Source organism: Gracilinanus agilis, chromosome 2 (genome assembly GCF_016433145.1).
Source record: "Gracilinanus agilis isolate LMUSP501 chromosome 2, AgileGrace, whole genome shotgun sequence".
In the NCBI taxonomy this organism is placed as follows: domain Eukaryota; kingdom Metazoa; phylum Chordata; class Mammalia; order Didelphimorphia; family Didelphidae; genus Gracilinanus; species Gracilinanus agilis.
In genome coordinates, this window is record NC_058131.1 from 673,818,766 (window position 1) to 673,831,344 (window position 12,579).

At 41.7% G+C, this 12,579-nt stretch overlaps 1 protein-coding gene across 1 annotated transcript in view; it reads right to left on the reverse strand.

The window, feature by feature from the left end:
• SLC29A3 (solute carrier family 29 member 3) overlaps positions 1-12,579 on the reverse strand; it is a 99,283-nt gene that overhangs the window by 57,101 nt on the left and 29,603 nt on the right. The window contains exon 3 of the mRNA XM_044660246.1: positions 1,694-1,971. Coding sequence (XP_044516181.1) covers positions 1,694-1,971 — 278 coding nt within the window. The remainder of the gene's footprint in view (positions 1-1,693; positions 1,972-12,579) is intronic.

A 12,579-nucleotide genomic window follows, 5' to 3' on the forward strand; every position in this document is an offset into this window, starting at 1 on the left:
TTTCTTTCTTTCTTTCTTTCTTTCTTTCTTTCTTTCTTTCTTTCTTTCTTTCTTTCTTTCTTTCTTTCTTTCTTTCTTTCTTTCTTCCCTCTCTTTCCTTACCCTTAAATACTTAAAGATAGCTATCACCTCCCCAAGTCTTCTCATTTCTAGGCTAAACATCCCAGTTGGTTAGCTGATGGTCATATGATATTGGCTCAAGGTCATTTACCATCCACTTTGCCCTTCTATGGACACTCTCCAGCTTATCTAAGTCCTTCTCAAACTGTGATATCAACTGAGCACCATACTCTCAGATGAAGTCTAACCCAAGAAAAGAAAAATGGCTCCATCACTCCCCTAGTCCTGGAAGCTAGAACTTCTTAATGAAACCAAAATTAAATGAGCAGTTTGGACTCCACATCACTCTGCTTGCTCACATAGCTCAATAGCTTTCAGTCTACTAACAACCTTGGAACTGCCGTATAACCAGGTCTCCTTCATCTTGTCCTTGGGAAATTGATTATTTGATCCCATATGTAAGACTTACATTTATCCCTAATTGAATTTCACCTTACTAGATTCAACCCAATATTCTAGAGCAGAGATTCTTGATCTTTTTTGTAACCTGGATCTTTCTGGAAGTCTGCAGAAGTCTACGGATCCTTGCCCAGAATAATATTTATATTTACATACATCCCATAGGATTACAAAAGAAACCTATTATGTTGGCATACAGTTAGAAAAATAACTTTTTAAAAAACAAGTTTATGGCTCCCAAGTTAAGCTACAAATCTTTAACTCTTTTCGGGTTTTTCTATGAATATTGAAAAACCAGGTTCAAATACCCCATTAGCCATGGGGTAGAAGAGATAAGGACTTATGTTTAGCTCCTGAGTATTGCAATGTCCAAGGGCTAGAAAAGGCAGGGTTCAAAGCTGCTATTACACAATTCCTTCTCCTTAATTCTTGTGGCTTGTCATCCTCTGCACCTTCCACCCCCTTGATTTCAAAATTTCTAGTGAAAAACCACAGTAGCCTCTTATTCCTCACTGCAAACAGTTAGGAACCTCTGATCTAATCCCAACTCATACTCTCATTTCATAGTGAGGAAAATGGGGCCCAAAGATGGTTCAAGGTCATACAGCTAGAAAGTACAAGGTCTAGTGGAAAGAGCAATGGCTTTGGAGTCAGAAGACCTGAGTTTAAGTCCTGGTTTTCTCACTTATTAGTCACCAAATTATTTCACTTTTCCAAGCCTCACCTTTCCTCATCTATAAAATGGAAAGAATAAGCTTTGTATTACCTACCTCAAAGAGTTACTGCAAAGAAAATACTTGGAGGAAAACATTAAAAGACCTTTTAAAGGGGAATTCCTATCAAATGGCAGAAGCAAGAAGATTCCAATCCAGGTCTGGTGACTCCCATGATGCCTTCAAGTTAAATCCTTTACTTAAACCTGGGTTCAAATCCAGGTTCTGCCACTTAAGAAATCACTCCTTTTATGGCTTTGGATAAATCGCTTAACCTCTATGGGTTCATTTTCTCCTAGGTCAAAAAATGGGGTTGGGGCAGCTGGCCAATGAGGTCCCTTCCAACTTGACATCTATGATCGTAAGCTATTTTATCAAAGTGAAACCATACTAGGAATTCCTAAAATGATCAAGTTTTCTCTAGCCCACCAGTCACCTCTTCACAGAAAAGTGGATATTACCTGAATGTCTGAATTTCCCTGGGCAGAGCAGTTCTGCAGTTTATACATCCAGTACTCCTTTGCAGTGACAAAGAAGTTCCAGGGAAGTAGAGAACCGATTCCCATACTAAAGAAGATAATATAGGCCCCATGGTAGCGATCATGAGGCTTGGGAGAGCCATAATGGCTTCGTGGCTGTCCTTCCAGCAAGGGAGACTGTTCATCTGGTGGAGGGCTGTTTGGGGTTTTGTACATGGAGTTGGAGCTGTGGTAAAATCCATCTTCTGAGACAATGGCCACTATTGGGAGACAGAGAAAGGTTTATGTCAGAGTCAAAAATGGACAATGAGGAACATTAGAATCACATTGATTTTAAACAACCCAATTACAGAAAATAGATTAACCTATAAAGGAACTACCAAAGGGGGAAAAAATTCTGGGGCTGATGTATTTATAGGCAAATCATGTTAAACTATTAAAGAACAATTAGTACCCAGACTTCACAAATTATTCTCAAAAAACTGGGGGGGAAAAAAGAATCCTTTTATGAGACAAACTTAGTCCTATTACCTAAACCTGGGAAAGATAAAACACAGAAATAAAATTATAGGTCAATATCATTAATGAACTCAATTTTTTTTTAAATTGGATCAAACAGTCTATGGCAATTTATCCAAGAAATCATTCATTATGCTTAAGTGCAATTTATTTGAGGCATGCAAAGATGGTTTGATATTAAGAAAACATCAACATAATTTATCATATAAAAAACCCAAACATTCAAAACCACATGACCACTTTAAAAGATGCAGAAAAAGCCTTCAACAAAGAATAACACTTTTTATGCTAAAAACCCTATAAATAGGCTATGTATAGCCATAGAGGCCTATTTTAAAAATAATATAAAAAGCATCTATCTAAAACCAAAAACAAGCATCATATGCAATGGGGATATGCCAGAATCTTTCTTAGTAAATACAGAAGTGAAGCAAGTATGCCCAGTCCTCCCATTATTATTTGATATATTTCCAGAAGTGAAAGCTATAGCAACAAGACAAGAAAAAGGAATTAAAGGAATAAAGATAAAGGGTAAATAAAACTATCCTTGTTTGCTGATGGTCTACTTCAAAAGCCCTAGGGAATCAGCAAAGATATTAGTTAAGACAATTGATAGTTTTAGCAAAGTTACAGATTACAAAATACATCCTCACAAATCAACAGCATTTTAGATAGCAATAACAAAGCATAAAAAGCAATAATAGAAAGGGAAATCTCATTCCAAATAATCATAAAATACATACAGTATCTGGGGATCAACCTCCCCACCAAATCTATACAAATGACTTGTATAGATTCAATTGCAAAGTGCTTGTTAAAGAAGTAAAGAACTAGCTAGCTGGAGGAATGTTCAGTGCTCCTAGTGAGACATGAGAATATAATAAAAATGTCAATACTACAAAAATTAATTTACACTTTTAATGTTATGCCAATCAAATTATCAAAGGAGTACTTTACAAAGCTTATTGAAATAGTAACAAAATTCACTTGGAAAAGAAATATCTAGAATATAAGGGAAATGATGAAAAGAAATAAGAAAAGGGGAAATCTTACTTCCAGACCTCAAACTATATTATAAAGCAGCAGTCATCAAAAGTATTTGGCACTGGTTAAATAGAGAGATGCATGGAAAAGACTAGACAAGGGAGATTCAGAAACAATAGAATATAATAACCTGGTGTGTGACAAATTGGAAAACATTAAGTTGTCTAGGGAAAAATTCCCTTTCTGATTAAAAACAGCTAAGAAAACTGGAAAGCAATCTGGCAAAAATTAGGCTTCGTCCAACACCTTATATCCATTCTACTCTATAATTCATTCTAAATAGATATGCGACCTTAATATTAAACATCATACTATAACTAAAATTAGAAGAGTTGAGGGCAGCTGGGTAGCTCAGTGGAGTGAGAGCCAGGCCTAGAGACAGGAGGTCCTAGGTTCAAACCCGGCCTCAGCCACTTCCCAGCTGTGTGACCCTGGGCAAGTCACTTGACCCCCATTGCCTACCCTTACCACTCTTCCACCTATGAGACAATACACCGAAGTACAAGGGTTTAAAAAAAAATTAGAAGAGAAACATATCATATACCTCTCACAGTTATGGGTAAGAAATTATTTTTAACTCAACAAGAGACAGAAGCAATCATAAAAGATAAAATAGATCACTTTACTTGAAAAGCTTTTGCAAAGACAACATTAATGCATCTGGGATAAGAGTAGAAGTGGTAGAATGGGAAAAAAATATTTGTATCAAATCTATCTGATAAGGGTTTGGTTTCCAAGAAATATAATTTATATACATGTGTGTATTTGTGTGAGATGTGTATATGACTAATAGTCATTCGCCAATAGACAATTGGTCAAAAGATAAGAACCAACAGTTCTCAAAAGAACTATAATGTATTCACAACCATATGAAAACTGTTCCAAATCACTAATAAGAGAAAAACAAACCAGAATAACCAGAGATTTCACCTCATACCCTATAACAGGGGTCAGCAACGTGTGGCTCTCGAGCCATATCTGAGGGCCAGATATGGCTCTTTCTGCAGGAGCCATAAAGTCCATTTTTTTTTAGGCACTGTTACAGGAGCGGCACTGTGAGCACTGTACGGCTCTCACGAAATTACATTTTAAAAAATGTGGCGTTTGTGGATCTCATGGCCAAAAAGGTTGCCAACCCCTGCCCTACAAGTTGGCAAAAATGACAGAAAATGGCAACTGTCAATGTTGGAGGGGATGTGTGAAGATTGTTGGTGGAAATATGAAGTGGTAGAACCATTTTGGAAAACAATTTGGAATTACACAAATAAAATATCTAATATGAATCATAGAAGTCATTACTGGGTTTCTACCTCAAAGAAGCCATTGATAAGAAAAAGATTTCCATATACTCCAAAATATTTAGAGCAGCACTTTTTGTGAAAGCTAAGAATTAGAGAAAGGAGATGCCCATCCATTGGGGAATGGCTAAACTAATTGAGGTACATGAATGTAATAGAATATTACTATGTTGTTTAGAAATAATGCACATGATAACTACAGAGAAACATGTTAAGATCTCTCTGAATTGATGCAGAGTGAAGTGAGCTGAACCAAGAAAAAAATATACACACAGTATCCACAATGTAAATGGTAAGAACAGTGGCACATTAAAAAAATCAAAATAAACAAAATAAAGATCAAGAAGGACTAAAATGAAGAGATATAAGAGGCAATCTCCAATCTGCCCCTTTGTATAAGTGGGAGATATACAGGTGTTTACATAATACACATTTTCAGACTTTTTCCAATATATTGATCAGTTTTATGGACTTTTTCCCCCTTTCTAAAAAAAAATGCTATTTGTCATATGAGACGGCCTTTTGGGAAGGAGAAAGGGGCAGTATAATTGTGACCAAGGTGATATAAAAATAGAAAATGTAAATCATAAAATAAAATTTAAAAATCACACTGAATGATTCCTTATATACAGCACTCCATTTCCCAGCTCTGTGTGTTTGTACAGGCTGTTCTCCATACCTGAAATGTACTTCATCTCTTACTTCTAATTTTTTTTACCCTTACTTTCTGTCTTTGTAACAATTCTTAAGACAGAAAGGCAAGAACTAAGCAAATAGGGTTAAATGACTTGCCCAGGGTCACACAGCTAGTGTTTGAGGCTAGATTTGAACTCTTCCTGACTCCAGGCCCAGCACTATCTACTGTACTACCTAAGTGCCCCATCTCTCACTTTTTAGAAACCCACGTTTCCTTCAAACTTTAGCCCAGATGCCTCCTTCTGCAGAAAGCTTTTTCAGATCCTATCAGAAACCAGGATCTCTAACAATTATTCTGTATTTGTTCTGTGAATACTAGTATACATACCTATTGTCTCTCACTACAGAAAGTAAGCTCCTGGAGGGCAAAACTATCTCATTTTTCTCTCTATCCCCTGTGCCTAACACAGTGCTTGGCACATAGGAATTTAATAAATGCTGGTTAAACTGACTGAATGACTGATTGACTTTCAGAGGGCCTCAAGAAGCTTTTGAAGTCTACAATGCATGGACCATGTTCTTGATTATGTTCTCGATTACAGTCAAAGCTTTTCTTTTCTGAAAATTTTTATTTAATTAATTGATTTAGAATATTTTTCCATGGTTACATGATTTACGTTTTCTCTCTCCCCTCCTCCACTCCCACCCACCCCACATAGCCAATGAGTAATTCCACTGGGTTTTACATGTATCATTGATCAAGACCTATTTCCAATATTAATAATATTTGCATTAGGGTGATCATTTAGAGTCTACATCCCCAATCATATCCCCATCAACCCATGTGTTCAAGCAGTTGTTTTTCTTCTGCATTTCTGCTCCCACAGTTCTTTCTCTGGATGTGGACAGCGTTCTTTACCATAAATCCCTCAGAATTTCCCTGGATTATTGCATTGCTGCTAGTACAGACATCCATTACATTCGGTTTTACCACAGTGTTTCAGTCTCTGTGTACAACGTTCTCCTGGTTATGCTCCTTTCACTCCGCATCAATTCCTGGAGGCTGTTCCAGTTCACATACAATCAAAACCTTAAAGTCTGGAATAATGTGAGAAAGGCCACTCGACTTGTCATGCCCTTTGGACCAGTAATCTCACTACTAGGTATATAAACCAGGGTGGTCAAAGACAGAAAATGAGGCCCCGTATGTCAAAATATCCAGTGTAAGGGGGCAGCTGGGTAGCTCAGTGGAATGAGAGTCAGCTCTGGAGATGGGAGGTCCTAGGTTCAAATCTGGCCTCAGCCACTTCTTGGCTGTGTGACTCTGTGCAAGTCACTTGATCCCCATTGCCCACCCTTACCACTCTTCTCCCTTGGCGCCAATATACAGTATTGACTCTAAGACAGAAGGTAAGGGTTTAAAAAAAAATCCAGTGTAGCACTTGTAGTAACAAAAACAAAACTCTGGAATAAAAGCAGAGGCCCATCCACTGGAGAACAGCTAAACAAAGTATAGTATGTAAATTAATAGAATACATTTATTCCATAAGAAAATGTTAACTATAAAAATGATAAATGTAAGAGCTGCAGAGCATAGAAGATTTGTCAGAAATGATGCAGATTGGTAAAAACAAAACCAGGAAAATAATATCAACAATGTCAATTGTGTAAACTAAAAGAATTCTTATTAAAATGCCTACTTTGGTCCCAGAGAAATCACAAGAAACACATCCCCTCTCTATAGAGAGGTAGGGGACTATGATGGCAGAAAGTGGTATATATGCTGTTGGACAAGGTCACTGTGTTGAATAGTTTGTTTCTGTGTAGTTCGTTTATATTTTTCTTTGTTAAGAAAGAAAATTCAAGGGGAGTGGGGGGACATGGTTAAAGAGGAATGACTCATATCAGTGAAAAATGAGGGGTTTTCCACCGAGAAGCCACCAAAGCCTGATAGGAAAGCTTTAGGAGTAAGGAAAGAGAATGGTGGACAGTACTTCCCATTGTATGTTTGTATGTTTATGGTAGGTACAATACCCTAATTATCTATCCCCTATAGATTAGACTAGCATTCTCTAAATTCTTGAACACTTAATTAGCTCAGGGGAACCCCAAGGCTCTGACTGTTGAAGTTGTTCTCTGGTATCTCAAGTACAAAATCCAAAGGGTAAGCAGTCACCAGGTGCCATGATTATAGATCACCATGAACCAGTTCAGTTCAAACAGTGCTGTAACCCAGCTGGAAATCTTTCCCCTGTTCTGAATATCCTTACCCTGCTATGACTAAGTAAACTTCCTTTTGTTCACAATCTAATGGTTTATGAGACTTATTTGATTTCAATCTCAAGCCTGAGTAACCAGCCTGGCCTGAGTTAGACCTGGTCTAACTAACCACTTCCTTTCCTTTGGGCAGTCTCCCTACCCTGAATCCTGGAAAGAAAAGGAATCTATTTAAAAGAGCCTTATGCAACTCAGCTTGCTTCTGACCCTTCTTTTCTCTCTTCGGCTCTATCACCCAGCTGCAGAGCTGGGATGAGGGTAGGATGATGGGAGCTTTTTTCCCAGGAGCCTGAAACACAGAGAGTGTGGGCAGCCAGGTGTGCTCTCCCTGTAGCTCCCATTCTGGGCAACAGCCTCCCTTTCATGGTGTTTGTCCCAAGTACAAACCAAGACTTCCTGGCTGTTTGTGCTCCATACAGCAGCTCACTGTTGAAACTTGAAGAAAAAACAATTTCCATAAAGCTGGAGATGGGATCCCCTTCAGCCCCTTCCCTTGCTCCTCCTTCAAACAATATAATTGCATGAAAAGCCAGAACAGATGAGGCTGAGCTCACATTTGCATCATCAAATTGGCAAAGTGGGGCTGTCTTCCTCTGGTGGGATGAGAAGCTAAAGAAGAAGATGCGCAGAAGACAGCAGGAAACAAATGGAGAGCCCCACCAGGGTGATCTGACCCAACCAAGCTAATAACTGCAGCAGCACATAACTCTAGATGGCAGCAAACCAGTCTGGTCCAGCTGCAGGCATGGAGGCAGCCAGTGTCAGCATTTCTATTTTAAACTCCCCCACTTCAGCACACTCCAACCTCAACTGCAACTTGCAGAGATTCCTGCTTGTTCAAACTAGCTAGCGTGGATTCACTTTTAATTTCATTTTTAAAAAATATTTAAGCAGATCAGTAGGGAAGGACCACGGCGAAGGGAATAATGGCTTCTCCCCTGCCTCTCCATCACTCACTCTGGGCAGGGAGGAAGAATGAGGGGACAGCTGAAGAGCTCCCTCTGCAACCCATTCAGCATGTCTGTACCTTCTTGTCAATTATGTTTGGGCACCACCGAGAAAAGAGTTGCTAAGGCTGAACAAGTTTCTGAAATATGAGCCATGAATTCTCACTCTCTCTTTCACTCTGTCTCTCCTCTTTCACTTCTCTCTCCTCTATTTTTCCTCTTTCTCTCACCTTTCTCTTCCTCCTCCTCCTCCTCTCTCTCTGTCTCCCTCTCTTTCTCTCCCTTCCCTACTTCCTCTTCTTTATCTCCTTCCCAACACTAACTCTAACCCTAAATTTTCCAAGGCATTTGGATAGAATGAAACTTTGGCACACCTTAGAAGTTAGCTTACTACTTTCTGAATGGGAAACTTAAAAGATCCAGAGGCTAGCCAAAGACCTCAGGGACAAGGGACAAGCTACCAAAGGAAAGTCACAAGCTAAGGCTTTCTCTTGGCTTTCCTGAAAGGTAAGTCATGTACAGCAGAGGCGTCAAACACCCAAGGGCCAACAAAACAGATTCGAATGTAATTTGGAAATACCTAACAAAATAAATAAAAATATAATAAAACATGTTAATATATGATTTTCTAACTCAAATGTGTGGTCCACAGCAATCCTCATAGACAGTGTAGTGGCCTTGGATTTACCTGAGTTTGACATGTCTAAACACTAGACTAGAAATCTAAAAGCTTGGACTCAAATAGAGACCCCTGCCTCTTCCTTCTACTGCCACTACCATTACCACCACCATGGCCATCATTCCTAATATGGCCACTTGGCCACTTGATTTTATATAGTGTTTTGTTTTCTTTAAACCCTTATCTTCTGTCTTGTAACAACTTAATAACAACTCTAAAAAAGAAGAAAGGCAAGAGCTAGGCAATTTGGGATTAAGTGGCTTGCCCAGGGTGACACAGTTATGAAGCGTCTGGGGCCATATTTGAACCCAGGTCCTTCTGAGTCCAGGCCTAGTGCTCTGTCCTCTGAGCCGCCTAGCTACCCTTTATATAGTCTAAAGTCTTACAAAGCAGTTTATATCATTGAACTTCATATCCCTATGAAGTAGTTCCTTTTTTAGAAAGGGGATTGGAGCGATAGGGGAAGGTAGAGAATTCAGCCCCATGACTTTGCTAGCATAGGGAAGTCTCAGTGTGGAAACTCTCTCTGCCAATGTAGATCATAAACTTTATAGTCTTAGAAATTTATCTGGGGGCCCTCATGATCACAGCTATTATGTGACAGAGACAGGACCTGAAATCAGGTCTTCCCAAGTGCTTGGCCAGTGGACAGAAATCTACTCCCTATGCCTTGATGCCTTTGGAGGGTAGGTACTGCAAATGTTATTATCCCTATTTGACACAGGAGGAAATCAAGACTCAGAGAGATGGAAGGACTTGTCTATGACCTCTCATCCAGCTGGCAAGCGCCAGAGGCAGGATTTAAGATCATGCTTATCTACCTTGGAGATTCAGTTTCCTCATGGGGCCAAAGATGAATTTGGATGAGATGATCTATCTCTAAGGTTCCTCCCAGTTCTGCTGTTCTACTATTCTGTGACCTTATTTTCTGAACAATTTGATCACAGTCAGTATTTTTTTTAAACCCTACCCTCTGTCTTAGTATCAATTCTAAGACAGAAGAGTGGCAAGGGCTAGGTAATTGGGGTTAAGTGACTTGTTCAGGGTCACAGTTAGGAAGAATCTGAGGCCAGGATTGAATCCAGGGCCTCCGGACTCCAGGCCTGACACTATATCTACTGTGCTACCTAGCTGCTCCTCAACATTCAGGATTGATCCCTAATCTTGTACCCTCTGGTCAGCCTTTTCTACAGTGCTGAACTTGGTGGAACTGGGGGAGGGGGCATAAAAAGTTGAATTTTATGGCAACTATCAACAGATATCACTGCTGTAACATAGTTCTGTACAGACTCTAAGTTTTGTGCCCAATTTATGAGTCATCTGCTGTGAATTCCCACTGGAAATCACTTTGGCAGCAAAGGAGAGCAGCAGATAGAGGCTGGGTCTGGAACTAGCAAGATCTGAATTCAAATCCAGACTCAAACACTTACTAGCTCTCTGTGACCCTGAGCAAATCATTTAATCTGCTTGCCTCAGTTTCCTCACTGGTAAAATCCAGAGAATAACCACACAAGATTGTTCTGAAGATCAAATGGGCTGTTATTTATAAAAGGCTTGGCACAGTGCCTGGCACATAGTAGGCACTAAATAAATGTTAACTATTATAATCAGAGAAGGAAGGAGAAATCCATGTGGACAAGAACTAGGAAGTAGTACTGCTGTGGTAGAAAGACTACCAGGCTATGGAAGCAAAAAAAGTTCTAGCCCCAGTCTAAATCTCTCTGTCATTATAGACAAGGAATTTCCCTCTCTGAACCTCTTTCCCCATGAGATAACTACTGACCTCACAGGGTGGTTATGAGGACATTCAAAGCAAAGAAGCTTTGAAAAGAATCAAGCATCATTGTTGCAATGGTAAGCTATTATTATCCACTCTGAAGCAGTGGGTTTAGTTGGTGAGGCACTAAAGACAGTGGCCTGCTCTCTCTTCATCCAGGCAGACCTTTGGGGTTGGCAAGGGCCATGCCAGGAGCCAAGGCTATGAGTCCCTCTTAGGACCATTTAGAACTACATGTCATCTCGGCTAATCCTCTCATTTTACAAATGAGGAAACTGAGGCTTTAAGGGAAAACAGCTCTTATTGGCAAGGCTAAAATTTGAACCCAGGTCCTCTGATCCCAGGTTCTTCTGGACTCAACAGCTTGGGTCCATTGCCTATTCACTACCCCCTCACCCCACCCAAAGTCAAAGCTGATGGGGAGGAGCACTAAGAAATCTATTTGGTGGGAAAAGAAGGGAAGAAGAATGAGGTAGACAGATGTGTGTGCAGAGAAAGAGAGGTGGGAGAGAGACAGGGAATGAGTGAGAGAGAGAAGGAATTAAGTAAGAGACAAGAGTGAGAGAGAGTGGAAGAGTGGAAGTGAGAGACAAGGATATGGGAGAGAGACAGGGAATTAATGAGAGACAGGGAGATGGTGAGAGATAAGGAATGAGGGAGGCAGGGAATGAGAGATAAAAACAGAGAGAGACAAGAACTGGAGGGTCCATGAGAGACAAGGAGATGGGAACGAGGCAGGGACTAAGGGAGAGTCAGGGAGACAGGAGAGACGGACAGGAAATTAGTGAGAGACTGGGAGATGGGGTCGAGATATGGGCTAAATGAGGGACGGGCAGGTGGGAGAGCCATTCAGGCCACGTGAAGGGGAACAATGAGGAAGAAAAACCGAGTTCACAGCCTCGGGGTGAGAGAAAAGGGGACGGAGCCCGAAATACCTGGGAAGCGAGGCTGAGGGGCAGAGGGAGGGGGTGGGAAGGAGGAAAGGGAGAGCGGGCGGTTGGCCGAGCGAACAGGAAGAGGGAGGAAGGCCCGGGGAGCTGTGAGGGAGAAAGAGTCGGAGGAGGAAGAAGCTGAGGCCGCGGGAGGAGGAGCGAAGGTTGGGCGTACGAGAGCCCAGGGCAGGGGACTGGGGCCAGTAAGGGGTAGGCGCGGGCTGCTCCGGGAGCCCAAAGGCCTGGATCGCGGCCCACGCCAGGGCTAAGCCTCCGCCCGCGACCCCCGTACGCGCCCTGGGCCCCAATCCCGGACAGTCCAGCCCAGTCTCCCCTTCAGGGCCACTCCGCCCGCACTCACTGTCGCCTCCTCCGGGCTCCGTAGCTGTTGCTCCCTGGGGGCCGCCTCGGCCTTTAGGCCAGACCCAGTAGCTGGCTCCTGGGGTTCCTGGGGCCCCGCCCGAGCCCCGCCCCCCCAGGCTCCTCCTCGCTTTGATCGGTGGCGGCCTCTTCCCGCCCCCTGCCCCCAGCCTGGGCCCGCCCGGAGGGAGCCGGGCCAGCCAGGCGAGAGTCTCAAACAGACCCACCTCCGTTTGCTACTTACCGACTGTGGGACCCCTCTGGGCCTCAGTCTCCCTAATTAAAAAATGTTCATTAAGCGCCTGGCATGGGCTAGGCACTGTGTTAAGAACTGGGGATCCAAAGACAGAGGCACAGACACTGCCCTCAAGGAGCCACCCCGTAATCCAAGCTCTGATG